Source organism: Pantherophis guttatus, chromosome 18 (assembly GCF_059756535.1).
Source record: "Pantherophis guttatus breed Tessera chromosome 18, ASM5975653v1, whole genome shotgun sequence".
NCBI lineage: Eukaryota > Metazoa > Chordata > Lepidosauria > Squamata > Colubridae > Pantherophis > Pantherophis guttatus.
Window position 1 is genome coordinate 8290353 of NC_142080.1, and position 24668 is coordinate 8315020.

A 24668-nucleotide genomic window follows, 5' to 3' on the forward strand; every position below is an offset into this window, starting at 1 on the left:
CTCTCTCTTTCTTTCCCCCCTCCGCCTTGACTTCCGGTCTGGAAAGCGGACGTGAAGAGACCCCGCATGCGCAGTGTCGCCGCTTCCCCTGCAGCTGCTCGGGCGCTTCTTCCGGCCTCCCCAATCCCTGTTGAGGTTCGAGTTCCCCTTCGGGTCCTTAAGCGGCCGAGCGGAGGCGAGGGGGAGGCTGACCCTTGACCCCGGAAGTGAACAAGACCCCGGACTCGTTTGACCCCTGGGGAAGGGGGGGGAGTGTTTCCGAGGGCGTTGAAGATTCCATGCTGCCCCCCAATTTCCCCAGGGGACCCCCGGGAATTGGAAGCCCACTCTCCTCCCTGCACCCCATTGGCCTTTAGCCCCCCCCAAATCCTGGCTCCCATGGCCCAGGTGTGGAGGGGTCTCCCCTTTTAGGCAGACTTGGGGGGCTCTGGTCACCCCTGACCCCCTTTTGGGGGGCGGCCTCCCCTCCCAGTCCTTGCCTGGCTACCTTTGGGTCCTCCTGGGGGCTCCCCCATGGCCTGAGGGGCGGGGCTGCAGGAGAGGAGCAGCCAGAAGGGGGTGTCCCAGATTGTGGGGGGGCTTCCCATCCGCCTGCCAGCCCTGCAGGGTCGGCCCAAGCCCTTGCTTGGGAGCTATTGTCACCCCAGGAAAGGCTGGTGGGTTATCCCAGCCGGGCGGAAGCGGGTTCTGGATTCCCCAGCCCTTCCAGATCATGGGACTCAAGCTGCCTTAATGAAGGCCTCTGGGAGCGCCAGCTGGCCAGTGGTGTTCCCTCGGGAGGAGGAGGACGAGGAGGAGGACGACGAGGAAGAGGAGGAGGAGGAGGAAGAAGAGGAGGAAGAAGAGGAGGAGGGCGGAGGAGAAGCGGCCCCACCGTGGATATGGGGTCGCAGGTCCTCCAGATCTTACGCCAGGGCGTCTGGGCTTCGCTGACCGGCGGATGGTTCTTCGACCCGCATCAGAGCACTTTCTCCAATTGTTTCCACCTCTACACTTGGATCTTTCTGCTCATCCTTCCTTTCCTGCTCTACATGGTGAGTCTGGGGGGATGGGGTGGGGGTCGGCAGGGCCGTCTTAATAGCATTATGTGTCCCCCCCAGGCAAGTTTCACTGAACTTACTTCAGTGAGCAAAACACGACCAAGTCAGTGGGGAAGCCAGATTCAGATTAAAGTCGGTAACCCGGTGGTGAAGTGAATCCGTCTTCCCCATTGGCTTGTCAGAAGGTCGCAAAAGGGGATGCGACACTGCAGCCGTCATAAAGGCGAATCCATTGCCAAGCGCCTGGATTTTGATCAAGGTGGCCGCGGGGATGCTGCAACGGTCTTAAGTGTGAAAAATAGTCACGAGTCAATTTTCCAATGCTAAACGAACCGTCGGAAGTCAAAGGCTGCCTGTACTTCCTTCCAAACATCCAAAAATGCCTCCATTCTCCTCTTTTATCTTTTTGTTTCTTTTCCCTTCCTTTAAAATACATAAAAATTTATTTATTTATTTATTTATTGGTTCGATTTATATGCCGCCCTTCTCCGGAGACTCAGGGCGGCTTACAATGTGTTAAGCCATAGCCTTCATACTTTTTGTATATACCTGCTTAGTAGGGCTTTCGCCCCCCCCCCAAGCGGTGTTCTTTTTTTTATACAAAGTCAGCTTATTGCCCCCACAATCTGGGTCCTCATTTTACCTACCTCGGAAGGATGGAAGGCTGAGTCTACTTTGAGCCTAGTGAGATTTGAACTCGCAGTAATTGCAGGCAGCTGGTGCTATTTAACAGCACTTTTAGTCTGCTGCGCCACCAAGGCTCTTAGGGGAGGGGCCGAAAGCCCTACTAAGCAGGTATATACAAAAGTATGAAGGCTATTGCTTAATGCATTGTAAGCCGCCCTGAGTCTCCGGAGAAGGGTGGCATATAAATTGAACCAATACATACATACATACATACATACATACATACATACATACATACATACATACATCAATCAATCAATCAATCAATCAATCAATCAATCAATCATCAATGTTTTGGTTTCTTCACAAGCAATCAACACCCAGAGGAGCAGAGATTAAGGGCGAAAATAAACAGCAGATCATATAGAATAGAATAGAATAGAATAGAATAGAATAGAATAGAATAGAATAGAATAGAATAGAATAGAATAGAATAGAATAGAATAGAATAGAATAGAATAGAATAGAATAGAATAGAATAGAATAGAATAGAATAGAATAGAATAGAATAGAATAGAATAGAATAGAATAGAATAGAATAGAATAGAATAGAATAGAATAGAATAGAATAGAATAGAATAGAATAGAATAGAATAGAAATAATACAAATATAAATACAAATACAAATACAAATAATAGAAAAAGAAAAATAATAGAAATAGAAACGAAATTCTTTATTGGCCAAGTGTGATTGGACACACAAGGAATTTTATCTTCGGTGCATAAACTCTCAGTGTACATAAAAGATAGAAGCGATTAATCATTTCAGTGCATTAAGGAATCAATAAGGATGCTGAAGGTTCGGGAAAGGTTGGATTCTCATATCAATTAGCTACCATGGGATGGTTTGGAGTTTTGCTTTTGTAGCCTGGATGAAAAGCTGCATTGCTTTTCCAAAGTCAGAAGCCAAAAGAGAGTGAAATCATAAAACTTAAGTTTGAATTACAATACAAGAAAGAGAGCTGCTGAGAATCAAACACTGGCTAATATACATCACGGAGTATACAGCTGGTCCTCATCTTACAACGGTTCATTTAGTGACTGAACGGCACTGAAAATAGTGACTTATGACCATTTTTCACACTTAGCAACCGTTGCGGCATTCCCATGGTCATGTGATCAAAATTCAGACGATTGGAAACCGGTTCATATTTATGGCGACCGCAGCGTCTACCTGGGATGTGTGATCCCTTTTTGCGACAAGCGAAGTCAATGGGGAAGCCAAATTCACTTCACAACAGTGTGACTAACTTAACAAATGCAATGAGTCCCTTAATAACTGCGGCAAGGAAAGTCGTAAAATGGGGCAAAACTCCCTTTTTTTTTTTATTTGATTTATATGCCGCCCTTCTCCGAAGACTCAGGGCAGCTTACAATGTGCTCAGCAATAGCCTTCATCCTTTTGTATATTTATACAAAGTCAGCTTATTGCCCCCACAAACGGTCCTCAATTTACCTACCTTAGAAAGGATGGAAGGCTGAGTCAACCTTGAGCCTTGGCGAGATTCGAACCCTGCAGTAATTGCAGGCAGCTGGTCTTAATAACCAGCTTAATAATAGGGTGCCTTAAACCCCTGTACTACCAAGGCCCTTGATAAATGTTTCACTTAGCAACATAAACTTTGGGCTCCATTGTGGTCGTAACTCTAGGACTGCCTGTAGAAAGTTTTCTTCCTGTGGGCCACAAAGCTCAGTTCTTCCTCGCGGGATCTGAAGGGCGGCTGAATCCAACATGGGTACCTTCCAAATATGAGGAATTCTAGTCCCAGATTTTTCCCAATCAGCGTGACAATTGCCGGAAATTACGACATGCAAATTAATAAAGTGATATCTTGTCGATCTGGGCGGGATGCAGATTGAGAAAGGCTTCGGAAAAGAATCACTCCAAAAGCAGGAGCCAACATGTGAGGTTGTTATAGAGCCAGTTTGGTGTAGCGGTAAAGGTGCTGGCCTAGAAACCAGGAGATGGTGAGTTCTAGTTCCACTTTAGGATCAATGCTGACTGGGTGACTTTTGGCCAATCACCAGGAGATGGTGAGTTCTAGTCCTACCTTAGAATGAAAGCTGGCTGGGTTACTTTGGGCCAATCACCAGAAGATAGTGAGTTCTAGTTCCACTTTAGGACAAAAACCAACTGGGTGACTTTGGCCAATCACTAGGAGACAGTGAGTTCTAGTTCTGCCTTAGAGTGAAAGCTGGCTGGGTGATTTCTGGGCCAATCACCAGGAGATAGTGAGTTCTAGTTCCACTTTAGGACAAAAAATAACTGGGTGACTTCAGCCAATCACCTGGTGAGTTCTAGTTCTGCCTTAGGCTGAAAGCTGGCTGGGTGACTTAGATCTAATCACCAGGAGGTGGTGAGTTCTAATCCTACTTTAGTATGAAAGCTGGCTGGGTGACTTTGGCCAATCACCAGGAGACAGTGAGTTCTAGTTTTGACTTAAGCATGAAAGCTGGCTGGGTGGCTTTGGGCCAATCACCAGGAGATAGCGAGTCCTAGTTCCACCATAGGACAGAAACCAATTGGGTGACTTCGGCCAATCACCAGGAGACAGTGAGTTCTAGTGCCATCTCAGGCATGAAAGCCGGCTGGGTGACTTTGGATCAATCCCTCTCCCTCTGCCCAACCCACCTCACAAGGTTGCTGTTGCGAGGAAAATAGGAAAAGGAAGAAGTATTGCTCACTTGTCTTGAGTTAAAGTAAAGGCAGGATTAACATCCAATAAAATTAAAAAAAACAAAAACAAATACGAACGTTTGATTTTGTAGAAACAAGCCAAGGGCTGAATCTTCAATAATTCAAAGAGGCGAGTTTGTGTGTCACATGTGCGAATTCAAGGCTTCAATCAACCTCTTCCCCTTTTAAGAAAATGCTGTTGTTTTTTTTAAAACGGGAAATACACTAGTCCTCTTCAAACGAAGCAGTCCTCCTTATTTGGAAAGATGTTGCACAGAGGAAAGTTGAAACTTGTTCTCTCTTGTTGCAAAACGCAAGAAACGGAATAGCGGGTTTTAGTTACAGGAAACAGATTCCAAATTAATGATTGGGGGGGAGGCGAAATTCATGTATAGTAAGAGGAATTCGATACAGGAAGTCCTCCACTTACGACCACAATGGAGCCCAAAATTTCCCTTGTTAAGCGAGACATTAGCTAAACGAGTTTTGCCTCCTTTTTATGCCATTTCTTGACACAGTAAAGTGAATCGCTCTCGTTTTTAGGTTAGTAACAAGGTTGGGGTTCTTTTTTTAATCAAGTTTTTTATTTTATAACAAATAAAGTTTCCCATTTTCAATTAAACAGTGTGTTTATCTGGGTACAAATACCGTGTTTCCCCGAAAATAAGACCCTGTCTTATATTTTTTTGAACCCTGAAATAAGCGCTTGGCCTTATTGCCATGCGCTCAAAAGCCCAATTGAGCTTATTATCAGGGGATGTCTTATTTTGGGGGAAACAGGGTGGTTTTAGGAGATAGTAATCAAAATATTTAGAGGAATGCGGTGGCTCAGTGGCTAAAACGCTGAGCTTGTCGATCGAAAAGTCGGCAATTCAGCGGTTCGAATCCCTAGTGCCTCCTAACGGGGTGAGCTCCTGTTCCTTGTCCCAGCTTCTGCCAACCTAGCAGTTCGAAAACAGGTAAAAAAATGCAAGTAGAAAAATAGGGACCGCCTTTGGTGGGAAGGGAACAGCGTTTTCCGTGCGTCTTTGGCGTTGAGTCATGCCGGCCACACGACCACGGAGACGTCTTCGGACAGCACTGGCTCTTCGGCTTTGAAACAGAGATGAGCACCACCCCCTAGAGTCGGGAACGACTAGCACATACGTACGAGGGGAACCTTTACCTTTAATCAAAATATTTACAACAGTGTTCATTACATTTGTATTGATTCTATAATAATAGTAATAATAATGATGATGATGTTTACTTATCCATTTTAACATATCTCCCTTCTATCATTGATCCTTTCCTTATATTTCCCTGTTTCTAACTCCTGTTTTTATCAGCTAACCATTGATAAAATAAATCCGAGGACAAAAAGAGACTGAAGAATACAGGTAGTCCTTGACTTATGACCACAGTGGAGCCCAACATTTCCGCTGCTAAGCAAAACATTTGCTATGTGAACTTTGCCCCCTTTTTGCGACCTTTCTTGCGCCCCGTTGTTAAGTGAAACACTGCAGTTGTTAAATTAGTAAACAAGGTTGTTAAGTGAATGTTACTAAATATAGGTAGTTCTTGATTTGCAATGGTTCATTTAGTGACCACAGGTAGTTCTTGATTTATGAAGACAATTTAGACCAAAATTTATGTTACTGAGACATTTGTTAAGTGAGTTTTGCTCCATTTTACAACGTTCCTTGCCCATTGGTTAAGTGAACCGCTGCAGTTGTTAAGCGAGTCACACGGTTGTTAAATGAACCTGGCTTCTCCATTGACTTTGCTTGTCAGACAGTCACAAGAAGGGATCATGCGATCCTGGGACACTGCGACCGTCATAAATATGAATCATTTAAATTTTGATCCTGTGGTGGATGCTGCAACGGTCGTAAGGTGTGAGAGACGGTCATAAGTTAACTTTTTTGAGTGCCGTTGCAACTTCGGACAGTCATTAAACGAATTGTCGTAAGACGAGACCACCTGTATTTTTAAACCAAAGTTGGACGAATCGTTTTGAGGATTATTTTGAGTTCAGTTCCTGCCCCAACTAAAGAGGTGGGTTTCCAGAATCTGAATGGCATTTTCCAGCTCTGTGTTTCTTTGAATTTTAAAAATAACAGTGCCGGCCATCCCTTAGCGCTATTCATAAAAGGATTAAAGCAGTCAAAACAAGCTGCTTTTTCCCATGAACTGGGGGTTGAGTAAAAATGGCTTTTACAGAATTGTGAAGCCAGGAAAAAATGTCTGGGAGCTACAGCGAAAGGTAAGGAACAGGTCAAGTCAGGAATCCATCGCTAATTTGAAATGTTATTTCCCAAAGGGACTCAAAGAGAAGAGCGGGGTTTTATTTTTTTTAAGAGGCATCACTGTCTAACATTTCCTCTTAATCCAGTGTTTTTCAACCTTCGCAACTTTAAGATGGGTGGATTTCATCCCCCAGAATTCCTTAGTCAGCAAGCTTTAAGATAGGTGGACTTCAACTCCCAGAATCCTCCAGCCAGCATGCTTTAAGATGAATGGACTTAAATTCCCAGAATCCCCCAGCCAGCACACTTTTAAGGTAGGTGGACTTAAATTCCCAAAATCCTCCAGCCAGCATGCTTTAAGATGAGTGGACTTAAATTCCCAGAATGCCCCAGCCAGCATTCTTTAAGATGGGTGGACATCAACTCCCAGAATCCTCCAGCCAGAATGCTTTAAGATGGGTGGACTCCAACTCCCAGAATCCCCCAGCCAGCATGCTTTAAGATAGTTGGACTTAGTTCACTTAATCACTGTCTTGTTTAATTGCTGGAATGTTGGGCTCCATTGAAGACTACCTGTACGATCCAGAGATTCTTCTGGAATGTTTTCCTGCTTAGTATTTTGGAGAGTTGGGTTTTGTTTTGTTTTTTTGCCAGCCTACCACTTGCAACATTGCAGCCCGGTGTGTTGGCAGCATCACGTCACTCACACCCCTATTTTAGGGTAAGAGCCGCGAAAGACGCAGAGATGCGCCTCACCTCCTGTCTCTCCAACGGGAAGGCTCAAAATTGCCGTTGGAGCTTTTCTTCTCCGGACCATCTAGTCACTCTCTGCAGCAGTGATGGGGGGAAAAAACCCCATCATTGCAATCGAAACATTGGATCCACACGGCGAACCTCTCCATCCGTCCCCCCCAAAGAATAAATCTAGACTGGGGAGAACTGGGATGAGTTTGAGCCTTGCTATCATCGCACAGCAAGAACGAGCCCTACTTAACAGAATAATAGGGACCTTAGAGTCTAGTCCAACCCCATAGAGCAGTGATGGTTAACCTTTTTTGCCATTGCGGGCCAGGAGGGAGGGGGTGTGGGGGGGTTGCGTGCGTGCGTGCCCACACCCATAATTCTATGTGCTCTACCCCCGTGTATGCATGCACACACACACCCCTCCGCTACTGGCACATGATGGCCCGGTAGGCCCGTTTTTCTCTCTCACCTGGCTCCAGAGCCTTTCTAGGAGTCTGGGGAGGGCGAAAACTGCCTTCCCCACCCCCCGGAGGCCAAAAACGGCCTGTTTGCCAACTGTTGGTCCCACCGAAGGCTCTGGAGGCTAGGGACAGCAAAAAACAGGCCTTCCCCAAAGGCCCTCCAGAGGCAGGAAACAACCTGTTTCCCTACTTCTGGTGGGCCCAGAAGGCCTGAAAATCAGCTGGCCAATGCGCGGATGCGCACCAGAGCTGAGCTCGCGTGCCCACTGATATGGCTATATGTGCCACGTGTGGCACGCATGCCATAGGTTCGCCATCACGGCCATAGAGGGAACCCCGTACCATTTCAGACAAATGGCTGTCCAATCTCTTCTTGAAAGCCTCCAGTGATGGAGCACCCACAACTTCTGGTGGCAAGCTGTTCCACTGGTTAACTATTCTCACTGTCAGGAGATTTCTCCTTAGTTCCAAGTTGCTTCTCTCCTTGATTAGTTTCCATCCATTGGTGTGTTTGTTTGTTTTTTGGTCCTGCTTTTTGGTGCTTTGGAGAATAAGTTGACCCCCTCCTCTCTGTGAAAGCCGCTTTAATCCTTATAACAGAGTTGAAAAGGGACCTTGGAGGTCTTCTAGTCCAACCCCATATAGGGAACCCTATACAATTTCAGACAAATTGCCCAATCTTTTCTTAAAAACCTCCAGTGATGGAGCACCCACAACTTCTGGTGGCAAACTGTTCCACTGGTTAATTGTCCTCACTTAGGAAGTTTCTCCTTAATTAGAGCCTTGGTAGTACAGTGGTCTAAAGCACCCTGTTATTAACACCAGCTGCCTGCAATTACTGCAGGGTTCGAATCTCGCCAGGCTCAAGGTTGACTCAGCCTTCCATCCTTTCTAAGGTAGGTAAATTGAGGACCCAGATTGTGGGGGCAATAAGCTGACTTTGTATAAATATACAAAAGTGTGAAGGCTGTTGCTTAACGCGTTGTAAGCTGCCCTGAGTCTCCGGAGAAGGGCGGCATATAAATCAAATTAAAAAAAAAAAAAATTCCAGGTTGCTTCTCTCCTTGATTAGTTTCCATCCATTGTTCCTTGTCCTGCCTTCAGGTGCTTTGGAGAATAGCTTGACCTCCTCTTCTATGGGGCAGCCACTTAGATATTGGCCACCGATTCATATTTATGACGGTTGCTATGTCCCAGGAGCACACAATCCCCTTTTGCGTCAATTATGACAAGTCAATGGGGAAGCCAGATTCACTTGGTAACCGGGTTTCTAACTTAACAACTGTAGTGATTCACTTAACAACTAGTGGCAAGAAAGGTCGTAAAAACGGGAAAAAACAGACTTAACAACTGTCTCGCTTAGCAGTTGAAACTTTTGGCCTCAATTGTGGTCGTAAATCGAGGATTTCCTATCTAAATTGGTTTCAGCAATGCCATGTCGGGACAAATCAATTTGAATTTATTTATTATTTATTTATTTATTATATTTCTATACCGCCTTTCTCCTGTAGGACTCAAGGCGGTGTACAGTCAAGAAAAATATAGACACACAAACATCATAAAATTGCTAATTAAAATTATTACTTAGTTTGGTCAATTAAATAAAACCCAGAATGTACACACCAGGATAGGTGTCATTTTTCATAGATGCCCCAGTTCAGTTTCATGGATGCAGAAGGAAAAGGTGCATTTTTGCCAGATGTGAGACCCCATACAGGTAGTCCTTGACTTACAACAGTTCATTTAGTGACCGTTGGAAGTTACGACAGCACTGGAAAAAAAAGTGACTTTTCACACTTATGACCGTTGCAACATCCCCCCACGGTCACGTGGTTTACATTCGGATGCTTGACAACTGACTCAGATTTATGACGGCTGTTGTGTTCCGGGATCACGCGATCCCCTTTTGCGACCTTCTGAGGTCAAAGGGGAGCGACCAGATTCGCTTGACAGCCGAGTTACTCATTGAAGAACTGCAGGGGTTCACTTTACAACCGTGGCGAGAACAGTCGTAAAATGGAGCAAAAACTCGCTTAACAAATTTCTCACTTAACGACACACGTTTTTGGGCTCGGTGGTTGGTCGTACGTTGAGGACTCCCCATATTGACTTGGTGACCTTCTCCTTTGGCAGGTGATGCCCCCCAGCATCGTGGTCGCCGGGATCTACTGCACAGTGGTGGCCGTCTTCTTCACCACGGTTAAAACCGTCAACTACCGTCTCCACACCATGTTCGACCAGGGGGAAATCGTGGAAAAAAATTCGGTTCTGGTAGAATCCGGCAAGGCCGACGAGAGAACAGCTGCCGACGATGACAATTTGACCAGGTGAGTAAAGGCAACAAGTACAGGCAGTCCTCGACTTACAACAGTTCATTTAGTGACCGTTCGAAGTTACGACAGCACATGAAATAAGAGAGCAGGAAGAAAAACAATATTATTTGATATGGGATTTATTTTACCATTGGGTAGATAATAAAAAATGGTGACATGTAAGTAAATGTAATACTTTAAACGATGATACAATTGATATATTCTATATAAGAATAAGTTTTGAATATGTAGTGATATCGTAGAGAGGAGAGGGCACTAGGGTTTATATCTGTACTGTCTGTAATTGATTGAATGAATGATGTTTGTATGTTTTATTTTTATTTTTTTGTTTTAAAATAAAAAAAAAACGATTTGGAAAAAGAAAAGAAGTTACAACAGCACTGTAAAAAGTGATTTATGAACGATTTTCACACTTATGTCCATTGCATCTCCCCCACGGTCGTGTGATCAAAATTCAGACGCTTGACGACGGATTTGTTATTTCTGACCGTTGCAGTGTCCAGGAGTCATGTCATCCTGTTTGGCGACCTTTAACGGGGAAAAGCCTGATTCACTTAACAACCATGTCGCTAACTTACGACCGCAGTGATCCACTTAACTGAGGCAAGAAGGTTGTAAAATGAGGCAAAACTCACTTAGCATCAGTCTCACTTAGCAATGGAAATTTGGGGCTCAATTGCGGTGGTACAAGATGTTATAAGCCTTTGTCTGTTCCTTTCTTCCAAGGTGGAATTCAATTTTTTTGGGGAAAAAATTGGACTTCATCCCTCCTCTGCCTCTTCATTTTCTCTGCAGGGATCCCGGAGGCGTTGAGATGACCGTATTCCGTAAAGTGAGTTCCACCCCGCCGGTGAGATGCAGTTCGCAGCATTCTGTCTTCGGCTTCAACCAAGTCATGGTAAGGGAGAGAAAGTTTGGGTTGAATGTCCCAAAAGGTGTTTTTTCAAGAGGCAATTGGACTTTCTGGTTTTTCTTTGAAGACGTTTCGCTTCCTATCCAAGAAGCTTCTTCAGCTCTGACAGGATGGTGGGGAATGGAAGGATTTACGTTCCTTGTAGACAGCTGGTCATTTGCATCCTTTTAGAGGGTCATTGAGGCCACTTGAGGTTTGCCGGTGTCCTCAGAGTCATTCCTCATAAGTTTGGCATTTTTGAAGTGACATTAACCCCAGATTATTCAAAGATCTTATTTATACATCAAATAAAAAGATGACTGCTTTTTACAGGAAACCAGCCAGAAGCTCTCCAGTGGGATGGGCAGTATAGAAATTCGATAAAGCAATAAAAATGAACGCAATAAATAAATACAACGAGCTCCTTTCTGCTCCCGGGAACTTTTGTTCTGCCCAGATTGGAATTTTCTGTGCTATTTTACAACAGGCTGTAGATCATGGGTGTCCAACCGTGGCAACTTTAAGTCTTGTGGATTGCAACTCCCAGAATTCCCCACCCAGAATTGGCTGGCTGGGGAATTCTGGGAGTTGAAGTCCGCAAAGCTTAAAGTTGCCAAGGTTGCACATCCTTCTATACTGAAAAAAAATGAAAAATTGGAACATGCGCCCTTTTGCAGCGAACTTTTCCTATCGTTGTCTTTTCAAGAAAAGTGAGGTTTGTTTCTCATTGTTGTTTTTGCCTCCTAGGATCTGCTACCCCACTTGGAAGACGGAGGCCCCGTCCGAGGTAAGCAGCGGAGAAAGGCAGGGGCCACAATGTCCCGTCCCCCCAGTTAAAACCAGTTAGGAAGGGAAGGGTAAAAACAAGATCAAGAGACACATGCTGTGTGAGTCCCTTTCCAACAGAGGTGAGCAGCTGTGGCCCCTTGACGATCTATGGACTTCAACTCCCAAAATTCCTCAGTGGGTTGGGGGAGATCTTGGGTGGTCGGAAGCACTAGGTTCCCCCATGGTTTTCCCCACCCTGAAATACCTCCTGTACAGTTAACAACCTGCACATTTGATTAACAAATGCATTGGGTAAAGCAGGGAGTGATCACCTTCATTGAACGTGATCCAATTAATGAATCCTCGGGTGACGAATGTAATTGGGAGGCTCTATTACCTTTGTAATAACGTGGTGGCTCAGGGGTTAAGACGCTGAGCTTGTCGATCGAAAGGTCGGCAGTTCAACGGTTCGAATCCCTCATGCCACGTAATGGGGTGAGCTCCCGTTACTTGTCCCAGCTTCTGCCAAGCTAGCAGTTCGAAAGCAGGTAAAAAATGCAAGTAGAAAAATAGGGACCACCTTTGGTGGGAAGGGAACAGCGTTCCGTGCGCCTTTGGCATTGAGTCATGCCGGCCACATGACCACGGAGACGTCTTCGGACAGTGCTGGCTCTTCGGCTTTGAAACGGAGATGAGCACCGCCCCCTAGAGTCAGGAACGACTAGCACGTATGTGCGAGGGGAACCTTTACCTTTATTATCTTTGTAACTCGAGGATTAACCTGTATTTACTACGGTTGCAGCCTCCTGGGGTCAGGTGATCATAATTTGCGACCTTCCCAGCTGGCCAAGCAAAGTCAGCCCAGCCGGGTGGTGGGAGCTGAATTTGCTTAATGACCATATGATCCACTTAACAACTTTAGCGCCTGCCTTAAAAAAAGTGGAAAAGAAGATTGTAGAATCAGGCGCAATTGACTTAACAACCACCTTGCTTAAATTCTGGTCCCTGTTGTGGTCGTAAGTCAAGGAGGGGCGATAGAGGAAGAATGATGGAGATGGAGAAAGTGTCCATCAAGATCTTCTCCCGCAGATATCAAGGAGCTCGTCCGAGAACAGGGAAGCAACAACGTCATCGTGACAGCCGCTGACCGAGACATGCTTCAGTGCTGCTCCCCAGAGAGTCACGGTGAGGCCTAGAATCTTGAGGAATGGGTTTGAAAAAGGAAGGAACCTCGGGCTAGGTGGGGAAAATTGCTCAAAAGGTAAAGGAAAGCCAGTTTGGTCTAGTAGTTAAGGCACTAGGCTAGAAACTGGGAGATGGAGAGTTCTAGTCTCGTCTTAGCCATAAAAGCCAGCTGGGTGACTTTGGGCCAATCACCAGGAGATGGTGAGTTCTAGTCCTGCCTGAGGCATGAAAGCCAGCTGGGTGACTTTGAACCAGTCACACTCAGTCCAATCAATCTCACAGGATTGTTGTTGTGAAAATAGGAGGGGACACGAGTCTTTAAGTATGTTCGCTCCCTTGAGTTAGGTATAAATCTAATAAAGGCAGGATATAAAAATCTAATCAATAAAATCGGCTTCTCTCCCTCCTTCACCTTCACAAAGGTGGAAATAGGAGCCTAAGTGTGTCTTCTTTCTCTCTAGCCGAACCTCCAGCGCCATCTGCAGACTCGGAAGGCCCGAAGCCCACCCTGCTTCCGATTCCCAAAGGAGACCCCTCCTCCAACCTCAGGAAGCAGCCCCCATCTCTCCCCATCCAGACCTCTGTCCAGAGCACCGATTCCTCCGAGCAATCTCCCCCGGGCAGAGAAGGGGCTCAGGCCCCACGTTGGACCCCCAGCGAGTCGGAGAGCGTGGGGGACACCCCTCTCAGTCCCCTCCTCAAAGGCAGCTTAAGCGAGGAGCTCAGCCACAGCTTCCTCAGCCTGGCCCTGCCGGAGTCCAGCAGCCACAGCCGGCGGGAGAAGCACCACTCCGGGGCCGAGTACCAACCTCTGGAGCCCCGGCCCGAAGGCCCCCGCAAGTCCGGCTCGTCCGACAGCTGCTTCAGCGGTACCGATAAAGAGACCCCCAGCACCTTGAGTAGCTACCGCAGCGAGAAAACCAACTCTACCCACTTGGACAGCCCCTCCTTGGGGCCCGGCCACGAAGAAGGGGTCCTCCCGGGAGAGGAAGCCGGGCCTTCCTCGCCTCCCCCGGCTGATGGGGGCAGTGATACGGACGCCCTGTCCGACAGCGAGCTGATTCGTTCGCCCGAGCTGGCTTTCCTAGGGGAGTTGAGCTTCGACACCCAGAATACGTTCAACTCCCTGGAGACGGTCAAAGGGGACGCTGAGGTGTGGGGCGCCCCCAAGCCGGAGCAAGTGGTCCGGCCGAAGGATTTGGGGCTGAAGAGCCGGTCTCGCCTCTCTCGCAATCACGGCAGCACCTACCTGCCCATGCGCACCCTCCTGGACAGCAAGGCCTACACCGAAGGGTTCTTTGCTGACGAGGACTCCAGCGACTGCAGTGATCTCAGCCGGGCTTCGAGTTTGCACTCGCAACACAACTATAGCTCGGATACCTCTTCCAGCACCTCCTGTTACTCTCCTGAACGCCACGCCCCGGCTCAGCACGGCCGGCATAGCATCCCCATGGCCGAGACCAAGCCCCCTCCTCCCCCTCCGCCGGACAGCTCCACGCTGCCCCCCAAGCCCTGTCATTACGCCCAGCGCACCGGAAGCACCACCAGCGCCAAGACTCACGCCAGGGTGCTCAGCATGGACGGCAGCAGCCAGCTGGCCGAAGGGAAGCCTCCGGGCGGGCTGACCATCTCCAAGTCGGACCTGGAGTCTCACGGGGGGAAGCTGGCCGGAGAACAGGAGCTGGGCAGCACCGTGCGCAGCCAGTCGGCCAACCAGCCCGGCTGGCGGGGAGAGTTGCAAGCCGAGGGGGCCATCGGAGGAGGTAAGTTTCCGAAATGGGATTGCGCTCCCGACGGAAAGTAACTCAGAAATGTGGCGGGGTCCTTTGTGGGAGTATCTGAATTTGGCTGTTTACCTGCAAATGTTTCATGACCCAACTAGGGAAGATCATCAGGGAAGGGAGTGGAGTTTGGAGAAAGGAGGAAGAGGAGGAAGGAGGAAGAGGCAGTCCTTGGTGCTCTCTGAGCTTGTTAATTTGCTTGCAAGACGTTTCATTTCCACACTATTTAGCATCATCTGTGCTGGAAGGGAGTGGGGTTTGCTCTCCCGTTTATTTACTACAGGTAGTCCTCGACTTACAACAATTAACTTAGCGACCGTTTGAAATCACACAAGGGCACTGTAAAAAGTGACTTACGACCGTTTTTCACACTTAACGACTGTGGCTGCATCCCCATGATCAAAATACGAATGCTCGGCAACTGACTCAGATTTATGACGGCCGTCGTGTTGCGGGCTCACATGATCCTCCTTTTGCAACCTTCCGACAAGCAAAGTCAACGGGGGAAAGCCAGAGTCTCTTAACAACCGTATGACTCACTGAAGAATCGCGGTGATTTCACTCAACAACTGTGGCAAAAAAGGTTGTAAAACAGAGCAAAATTCACTCAAGCAATCGTTTCACTTAGCCACAGAAATTCTGGGGTCAGTTGTGGTCGTAAATGGAGGATTATCTGTGGAGGTTTGCCCCGCCAGTGTTGGCAAGAATGTTCTTGGTGGTTCCTTCTTCAGGTTGTGGTTCACTGTTCAATTGTTGGGTCAGATTTGGTACTTCCTTGATTGGAGTATCATTTGTTTCTTGATTGTTGATCCAAAGTCAATTTTGGCATTAATCTCTGCTTCTCTGGGTGTTGATTGCTTGTGAAGGAACCAAAACACTGATGATTTATTTATTTTATTTATTGGTTTGATTTATATGCCGCCTTTCTCCGGAGACTCAGGGCGGCTTACAGTGCGTTAAGCAATAGCCTTCATACTTTTATATATACCTGTTTAATAGGGCTTTTGCCCCCCACCCCTACCCCAAGAGCCTTGGTGGCCCAGCAGACTAAAAGTGCTGTTAAATAGCATCAGCTGCAATTACTAAAAGTTCAGATCTCACCAGGCTCAAGGTTGACTCAGCCTTCCATCCTTTCGAGGTAGGTAAAATGAGGACCCGGATTGTGGGGGCAATAAGCTGACTTTGTATAAAAAAAGAACACCGCTTGGGGGCCCCCCCGAAAGCCCTACTAAGCAGGTCTATACAAAAGTACGAAGGCTATTGCTTAACGCATTGTAAGCCGCCCTGAGTCTCTGGAGAAGGGCGGCATATAAATCGAACCAATAAATAAATAAAATAAATAAGCGGTGTTCTTTTTTTATACAAAGTCAGCTTATTGCCCTTACAATCCGGGCCCTCATTTTACCACCTCGAAAGGATGGAAGGCTGAGTCAACCTTGAGCCTGGTGAGATTCGAACTTGCAGCAATTGCAGGCAGCTGGTGTTACTTAACAGCGCTTTAGTGTGCTGCGCCACCAAGGCTCTTTAATGAAGTTACCTAGTTTGGCAATGAAACCTCTGCAAGAAAACAAGCAAGCTCAGAGCGCATCCTCCTCTTCCTCCTCCATCTCCTCCTCCTCTCAAGCTCAGAGAGAACCAAGAACCGCACAGACCTCCTCCTCTTTCTCCTCCTCTCCACAAACCCCACTCTCTCTACCAGCACTGATAATGTTACCTAGTTGGGTCATAAAACGTCTGCAAGAAAACAACCAAGTTCAGAGAGCACCAAGGGCCCCACGGCAAACACGGCACGAAGCGCCACTGATCGGGGGGGAAAAATTGAACCAGTTGGTGGTTCAACGGTGCACGGCCCTTCACACCCACTCAGGCTTCGCCTTATCTCTTCCAGCTGCCCCCGGGGAGGAGCTGTCCAAGACGGAGCAATCCAGCAACATCAAGCGCGTACAGGCAATGCGACGGAGGCACAACGCAGGCAGCAACCCCACCCCGCCGTCCTCCGTGATGGGGTCCCCCCCGAGGTAAGCCCGTCTGCAAATGGCTTTCGCCCCATGGCAGCTGTCCTGCCTCTCACCCACCCACCCCTCTTGTCTTTTATGTGCAGTTTGCAGGACCTCCAGCGGGGCCGAGCCTCCTCCCACTCCCGGGCGCTGACCCTGCCCTCGGCCCTTCAGTTTGCCAGCTCGCTTCTGTTGCCCCGCGGCGCCATCCACGAAGCCTGCAACTTTGACGATACTTCAGAAGGGGCGGTCCACTACTTCTACGACGAGAGCGGTGAGTGGGGGGTGGGAGGACGGAGCTGGCAGCTCCATTAACAGGGAAGGAACTTGTACAGGTGGCGCCCAGCTTACGACTGTAATGGAGCCTGCCCATTACAGTCGTAAGCAGTAGTGGGATTCAGCCGGTTCGGGCTGGTTCAGGCGGACCGGCAGCTAAATTGCTGGCTGGCTCCACCCTCTTCTCCCCGTCCCTTCCAGAAGTCCCCACGTGACCCATTTTGGCTCCCAGGTAAGTGCAGGGAGGCCTCCTGGGAGCGAAAACGGGCCGCAGCCCCCCCCCCCGCACACCCCTGTTGTGACCTAGGCTTACTTAGTCATTACAAGACACAATTAGTCCCAAACAAACCTATTTTATTGTAACAGCTGAGAATTACGTTCATTCCCAGCTGAGCCCCAATTAGTAGCAAAACAAGCCCTTCGGAAGAAGCCCTTTGGGATGATAATCAACCTCTTTATCTTCTTTGACACCCTGCCAAAGGCCTTACTTGGCAAAGCCCCACGAAGTTCAGAAACAAACAAGAGATGCCGACTGGAGTTTGTTGTAACTTTGAACAGTCCCTATTTTTTTTTTTTTAATTTGATTTATATGCCGCCCTTCTCTGGAGACTCAGGGCGGCTTACAATGCGTTCATCCTTTTGCATATTTATACAAAGTCAGCTTATTGCCCCCACAATCCGGGTCCTCAATTTACCTACCTTAGAATGGATGGAAGGCTGAGTCAACCTTGAGCCTGGCGAGATTCGAACTAGCAGTAATTGCAGGCAGCTGGATGATAATAACAGGCTATTAGTCTGTTGTGCCACCAGGCTCTTGATTGACCAGTCAGTCGTAAGTCAAGGACAACCTTGAAGGATTCCGGACGGTACTTCCTGGGAGCACATTCCAATTCTTGGAGAGATCTGTGGGATATGGCAACATTTTGGCCATATCCCACAGTTGTTGTTGTTAGTTGAGAAGACTTCTCCAGCACCATATCCCACAGACAGCCTCTCAAATATCGGGAGACTGCTATCACGTCATCCCTCGTCCTTTTCCTTCATTAGACTCTCCAAACTTGGCAACTTTAAGGCGTGGCTGACTGAGGAATTCTGGGAGTGGGAGTTGAAGTCCACACCTCTTCGAATTGCCAAATTTGGAGACCCCTGGACTAGACATAACCCAGTTCCGGCAATATATTTTAGCCACCAGACTCCTTAGCACAGGGGTGTCAAACTCAATTTCATTGAGGGAAGTATCAGGGCTATGGTTGACCTCGGGGGTGAGGGCCGGCCGGCCGGCCGTGGCTGACTGGTTGGGTGTGGCCAGCTTGACACCACTCCCCAAACTGCTGGCATCTTTGCATTGGGTAGACCAGGCCGAAGCGACGCAGGCCGGCCACTTACATTTTCCAGGACAACCACATTGCAGGCTGGATTTGCTGGTGCGTGCACCTTCCGTGTGCCCGGCCTCAAAAATGTGCCTAAATAGGATGGCATAGAGACGGGGTGGGTGTTGTGACCCAGGCCCAAGTAAGTGGTAGGAAAATCAGTCCGTGAAAAAACAAACAAACTTTATTCGAACAGCTGAGAATTACTTAATTCCCAGCGTCATTCAACTAAATTAAAGCAAATTCCTCCCAACACAAATTCCTCAGTCCTATCGCAAACCTTGGTCCAATTAGGCAAACTGCCAAAGGCCTTTCTTGGCAAATGTTCAGAAGTCACAGATGAAGCTACCAATGTTGTTTTCCGGCAAAGCCCAAACGCCGTTGCTGGTCTGTTTTAAGCCTTATGGGAAGGGCCAATCATCTCTTGGCCCTACTCCCGAGTCGTTCTTTTTGCTTGAGCTGCTCTTGCCTTCTGGCAGCTCTTCTCATGCGTGCATTAGGAACAGGCTCCTCCTGTTCCTCTGTCTCTCTGCTGTCAGCCTCTAGAGGCTCCGGAGTCCGCACCTCACTCCCAGATGGCCCTGGCCCCATCTCTGCCTCTGACACAGAGCCCTCATCCGGGCCTTCCCCAGCCTCCAGGACTGGCCCATATTCTTCCTCAGCCTCATTGCTGTCCGACTCCGCTACCAGCTCCGCAGGCTGCTGGCGGACCACAACAGTGGGTGGGTGGGGCCACCTGTGATTTCCGCTAGCGGTTCGGGCGAACCAGTCTGAACCAGCTGAATATTGTCTGTGCCCTTAATATTTGACACCCCTGCCTTAGCATCATAAACAGGCCCGGCGATTCCTCTACCTAGAGAGGAGAATTCTTGTAGCAGGAGTCTCTCAACGGGGCCCACTTTTTCTCATACTTTCTTTCCAGGCGTCCGGCGCTCTTACACTTTTGGCCTTGCCGGGGGCGGCTACGAGAATCCAGTGGGCCAGCAGGTGGGCATGGAACACGCCACCAACAGCGGCTGGTGAGTCTCTCGTTTCAAGCTGCCGAAATGTTCCTCGGGGAGAAGTGAGTTTGCCAGAAAGGTCTTGGACTAAATTACAGGTAGTCCTCCACTTACGACCACAGTTGAGGCCAAAGTTTTGCTGCTAAGCGAGACATAACCTGTTTCCCCCAAAATAAGACATCCCCTGATAATAAGCCCAACCGAGATTTTGAACCCATGACAATAAGGCCAAGCCCTTAATTCAGGGTTCAAAAAAATAGAAGACAAGGTCTTATTTTTCAGGGAAACATGGTAGATAGGTAGATATACTGATAGATAGATAGATGATAGACAGACAGACAGACAGACAGACAGACAGATGGATTAGAGGGAGAGTAGATAGATAGATAGATAGATAGATAGATAGATAGATAGATAGATAGATAGATAGATAGATAGATAGATACCCTGTTTCCCCCAAAATAAGACATCCCCTGATAATAAGCCTAAATGGGCTTTTGAGCGCATGGCAATAAGGCCAAGCGCTTATTTCAGAGTTCAAAAAAAATATAAGACAGGGTCTTATTTTCAGGGAAACATGGTACTTTTTAAGTGAGTTTTGTCCTGTTTTGCGACCTCCCTCGCCACAGTCCTTAAGTGGATCGCCACAGTTGTTAAGTTAGTCACACAGTTATTAAGTGAATCTGGCTTTCCCCTTCGACTACACTCGTTAGAAGGTTGCCAAAGATGATGCCGTGATCCCGGGCCACGGCAGCCATCACAAATATGAGTCTGTAAACAAACTGTCATAAGTTGAGGACTGCCTGCTAAGACCCATTTCATTTTGGCAGGAGTGATTGGTCCTTTCTGTCAGGCCTATAGAAAAAAGTTGCTGGTGTCAGAACGTGCCCAGCAATCAAAATAAAGGAGGATGGGTTAGTCAGGCAGCTGTTCAACAGGGACAGTTCCGTCGCTAATTGTCTCATCGCTCTCTGTTTGCCTTGGCAGGGACAGGCACTCACATTCCTCCAGTTTTAACTCCGCGGAAGTTCCTGAAGGGACCCCCGCCCTCTCCCTGCTGCAGCCGCGGCCCGTGGTCCTCCAGGGTATGCAGGTGCGCCGGGTGCCACTGGAGATTCCGGAGGTGAGAATTGGGGGCTCAAAAGGTCTGCTCGAGACTCCTTAAAACGCTGGTTTTCCAAATGTCTCCGTCATCCAGGGTCAGAGGTCTGCAACCTCTAAACACTCAAAGAGCCATTTGGATCCGTTTCCCACCAAAAAGAGAACATCGGGAGCCACAAAACCTGTGTGGGCGTTTTTTCTACAACCCCTTCGGCCAAAAAAATGCTTTTAAAAAAAAAAATTGGCCACACCCACCCAATCACATTATCCTCCCCCCCCACCAAGCCACGCCCAAAGAACCGGTAGTAACAAATTTTAGATTTCACCACTGGGTAACATCATCAGTGCTAGAAGGGAGGGGGGTTTGTGGAGAAGAGGAAGAGGAGGAAGAGGAGGAGATGACAACTGTGGGATCCTTGGCGCTCTCTGAGCTTGGTTGTTTTCTTGTAAACGTTTCATGACCCAACTAGGTTAACGTCATCAGTGCTGGCGTTGCCTGAGGCTGGGGAATTCTGGGTGTTGAAGTCCACGCACATCTGAAAGTGGCCAAGATTGAGAAAAAAACTGACCTCTGCTATACTTTCTATTGTGGTGAGGATGTGAAGTTGGAATAGCAACATTTCCATTTTTTCTTTTTCCCAGTTTGATCTTCTGGACCAAGAATCTCTGCACGAGTCCCAGGAAAATACCCTCATGATCGAGGACAAGTGTCACCCTCGACAATACTACAAGTTTTGGCTTCTTCCCGGCCACTGGATGCGAGTCCGCTACGACCGGTTAGCGCTACTGGCTCTGTTGGATCGGTGAGCGTCACAATTCGGAAGCTTTTCTGGGCTATCTTGGGAGGCATCTCTTAACACAAAAAGCGCGTGACAAACCAACAACACCCCCACACACCTCCGAGACTGGCACAAAATGGCTGGCTGGCACCTTCTCACTTTGAGAAGTCACCTTCGCAGCCAAAATAGACCCCGACCCCCCAAATTCTGCTAATTCTACTCGATTAAGGGCGGCTTGTGAGAACTTCAGAACCGTGAAGACAATTCCAAGACTTTCTTCCGGCTATTTGCACAGGGGTGACCACAACTCCCATTGTTCCCGGCCGACATCGTTCCCAGGGAATTGGGAAGTTGGTTATCAAATTGATATATTCTTTGCTGTGTTCCTTTTTTCCTTGTTTATTGTATTGTTTGTTAGTTTACTACCGTTTACACGTCTTTCGTTTTCTTTTTATTAATTGTAAGCTGCTGTGGTGAGTTAGGAGGCAAATCAGTTTCACAAATAAATAAGTTTGGGCAGCAGTATTAAGGGAAAAAAGCGAACACCTCCTTCGTAAACTCTTTCTTTTGCCTAAGAATGTAACCTGCCAATAGATGAATTCAGAATATTAAAGTGGAAAATACATTTCCGTGGCTTAGTTAATCCGCGAAATTGCTCCGTTGGCGAATGTGATTGATGACACACCCTGGGGGAAGGGTGGGAGAAAACAGGATCATGATTAGGGCCGTAAATTATGTGGGCTCAGAGTTGGCTTGCTGTCGGTTCCGCCAACAGAGCAATTTCCCGGGTTGTAGAGATCACTCCCCTCCGGCCGCTGTGGGTAACCCTGGGAAACAGCCTTGAGAAATACATGCCTGGAATGTGCTCCTGTCTTTGGCTGCCCTGTTGCTTCGTCAGTTTCCCATCCCCCTTGCCTATGGCAACTCGAGAACAGGCCAGGGATGCTTGTGAGTTGACAAGTTGTTTATTAAAAAACCGAGACCTTTGTGAGCGAGCTTTTTTTAGCCTCACTTTCTTCTTTCTGCCCCTCCAGCAATCGTCAAGTAGCTGAGAATGTGTTTGTAGTATTCTTGGTGAGCCTGGTGGCTTTCCTGGGCTACCTCCTTCTCCTCCAGGGCTTCTTCCAAGACATCTGGGTCTTTCAGTTCTGCGTGGTCATCGCCAGTTGCCAGTACTCTTTGCTCAAGGTGAGACGAAGGCTCCGCCCACTCCCAGCCTCTGGCAGAGTTGTTGAGAGTTTCTGTTCCGGTGGGTTTCCGTTCATTTCCTCCTCCCAACCTGCCTTGCCTAGCCGCCTGGTCCTGTGTCAGGAAGGTTTCCCCAGAAGCGTTTCCTTCCCCACGAAGAGTGTTTCGAGCCAAATCACACCGGTCTCGCCAAGAGCCACGGGGACGCAGTGATTAGAATGCAGTACTGCAGGCTATTTCTGCTGACTGCCGACTGCCGTTTTGAGTCTCATCGGTTCAAGGTTGACTCAGCCTTCTGTCCTTCCGTGGTTGGTAAAATGAGGACCCAGATTGTTGGGGGCAAGAGGCTGACTCTGTAAACCGCTTCGAGTGGGCTGTAGAAGCACTGTGAAGCGGCATATAAGTTTAAGTGCTATTGCTATCTATTTTCTCTTCCCTTCCCTTCTCTTCTCTATATTTTCTATTGTATTTTCTATTTTCTGTTCCGTTCCTATTTCGTTTTGTTCTGTTTCTATTCTGAATCCTATTCTATTCTATTCTATTGAATTCTATTCTATTCTATTCCTTATTCTATTCTATTCTCTATTCACTATTCTCCTATTCCTATTCCTATTCTATTCTATTCTATTCTATTCCTTATTCTATTCTATTCCTTATTCTATTCTATTCCTTATTCTATTCTATTCTATTCTATTCCTATTCTATTCTATTCTATTCTATTCTATTCCTTATTTTATTCTATTCCTTATTCTATTCTATTCTATCCTATCCTATCCTATTCTATTCTATTCTGAATCCTCTTCTCTTCTCTTCTCTTCTCTTCTCTTCTCTTCTCTTCTCTTCTCTTCTCTTCTCTTTTCCCTTTCCTTCCCCTCCCTTCCCTTCCCTTCCCTATATTTTCTATTTTATTTTCTATTTTCTGTTCGGTTCCTATTTCGTTTCTGTTTCATTTCTGTTCTGAATCCTATTCCCTTCCCTTCCCTTCCCTTCTATTCTATTTCCTATCCTATTCTGAATTCTATTCTATTCTATTCTGAATTCAATTCTATTCTATTCTATTCTGAGATATGCGAGCTATGACCATTTTTCACACTTACGATTGTTGCAACATCCTCACGTCACGTGATCAGAATTTGGGCCCTCGGCAACTGGCATGGGTTTATGACCATTGGCACTGTCCCAGTGTCGTGTAATCATTTTTTCTCTTTGCCCAACCTTTTTGCCAAGTAGACACAAGATTTTATGGGGAGACTAGGGCCTATAACCAGTGTTTCTGAAACCTCGGCCATTTCAAAAAGTGTGGACTTCAACTCCCAGAATTCCCCTGCTGGCTGGGGGAATTCTGGGAGTTGAGGTCCACATTTTTTTTTTTTTTTGATTGGGAAAGACTGCCCTGCACCTTTTCCTTGAATATCAAACCTAGGAAATCTTACCTTAGAGGTACATTTATTTTATTTTATTTATTTTATATTGGATTTCTATACCGCCCTTCTCCCTAAGGACTCAGGGCGGTGTACAGCCAAATTAAAAAAAAACATGCAGAACAAATATTAAAAACAATTAAAAGATATATAAATTTGGCCCAATTAAAACTCATTTACCAATTAAAAACGTTTAAAACATTTAAAAACAGTTAAAAATTTCATCTTAAGCCAGCCCGGCTTGTTTAAATAAATGGGTTTTAAGGGCGCGACGGAAGGCACTGAGGTCTTGGATTCTCCTTATCTCTGGGGGGAGCTGATTCCAGAGGGTAGGTGCCCCCACAGAGAAGGCTCTCCCCCTGGGGGTCACCAGCCTACATTGTCTGGCTGATGGCACCCCGAGGAGGCCCTCTCTGTGGGAGCGCACGGGTCGATGGGAGGTCGTTGGTAGCAGCAGGCGGTCTCGAAGATAGCTAGGCCCTATGCCATGGAGCGCTTTAAAGGTGATAACCAACACCTTGAAGCGCACCCGGAAGACAACTGGGAGCCAGTGCAGCTCGCGCAGGAGCGGTGTTACATGGGAGCGCCATGCTGCTCCCGTCACTACCCGCGCTGCTGCGTTCTGGACCAGCTGGAGCCTCCGGGTGCTCCTCAAGGGGAGCCCCATGTAGAGAGCGTTGCAATAGTCAAGGCGAGAGGTGACGAGGGCGTGAGTGACTGTGCACAGGGAATCCCGATC

The 24668-nt window shown here is 47.5% G+C and overlaps 1 protein-coding gene across 1 annotated transcript in view; it reads left to right on the top strand.

Annotated features, from left to right (window-relative positions):
- The first annotated feature begins 28 nt into the window (after positions 1–28).
- Positions 29–24668, top strand: part of PCNX3 (pecanex 3) — a 60544-nt gene continuing 35904 nt past the window's right edge. Inside the window, exons 1-12 of the mRNA XM_060694348.2 lie at positions 29–1034; positions 9971–10164; positions 10966–11068; positions 11810–11849; positions 12920–13015; positions 13477–14778; positions 16685–16814; positions 16898–17067; positions 19362–19458; positions 20428–20563; positions 21184–21344; positions 22355–22508. Of these exons, the coding sequence (XP_060550331.2) occupies positions 882–1034; positions 9971–10164; positions 10966–11068; positions 11810–11849; positions 12920–13015; positions 13477–14778; positions 16685–16814; positions 16898–17067; positions 19362–19458; positions 20428–20563; positions 21184–21344; positions 22355–22508 (2736 nt within the window). The 5' untranslated portion in view covers positions 29–881. The remainder of the gene's footprint in view (positions 1035–9970; positions 10165–10965; positions 11069–11809; positions 11850–12919; positions 13016–13476; positions 14779–16684; positions 16815–16897; positions 17068–19361; positions 19459–20427; positions 20564–21183; positions 21345–22354; positions 22509–24668) is intronic.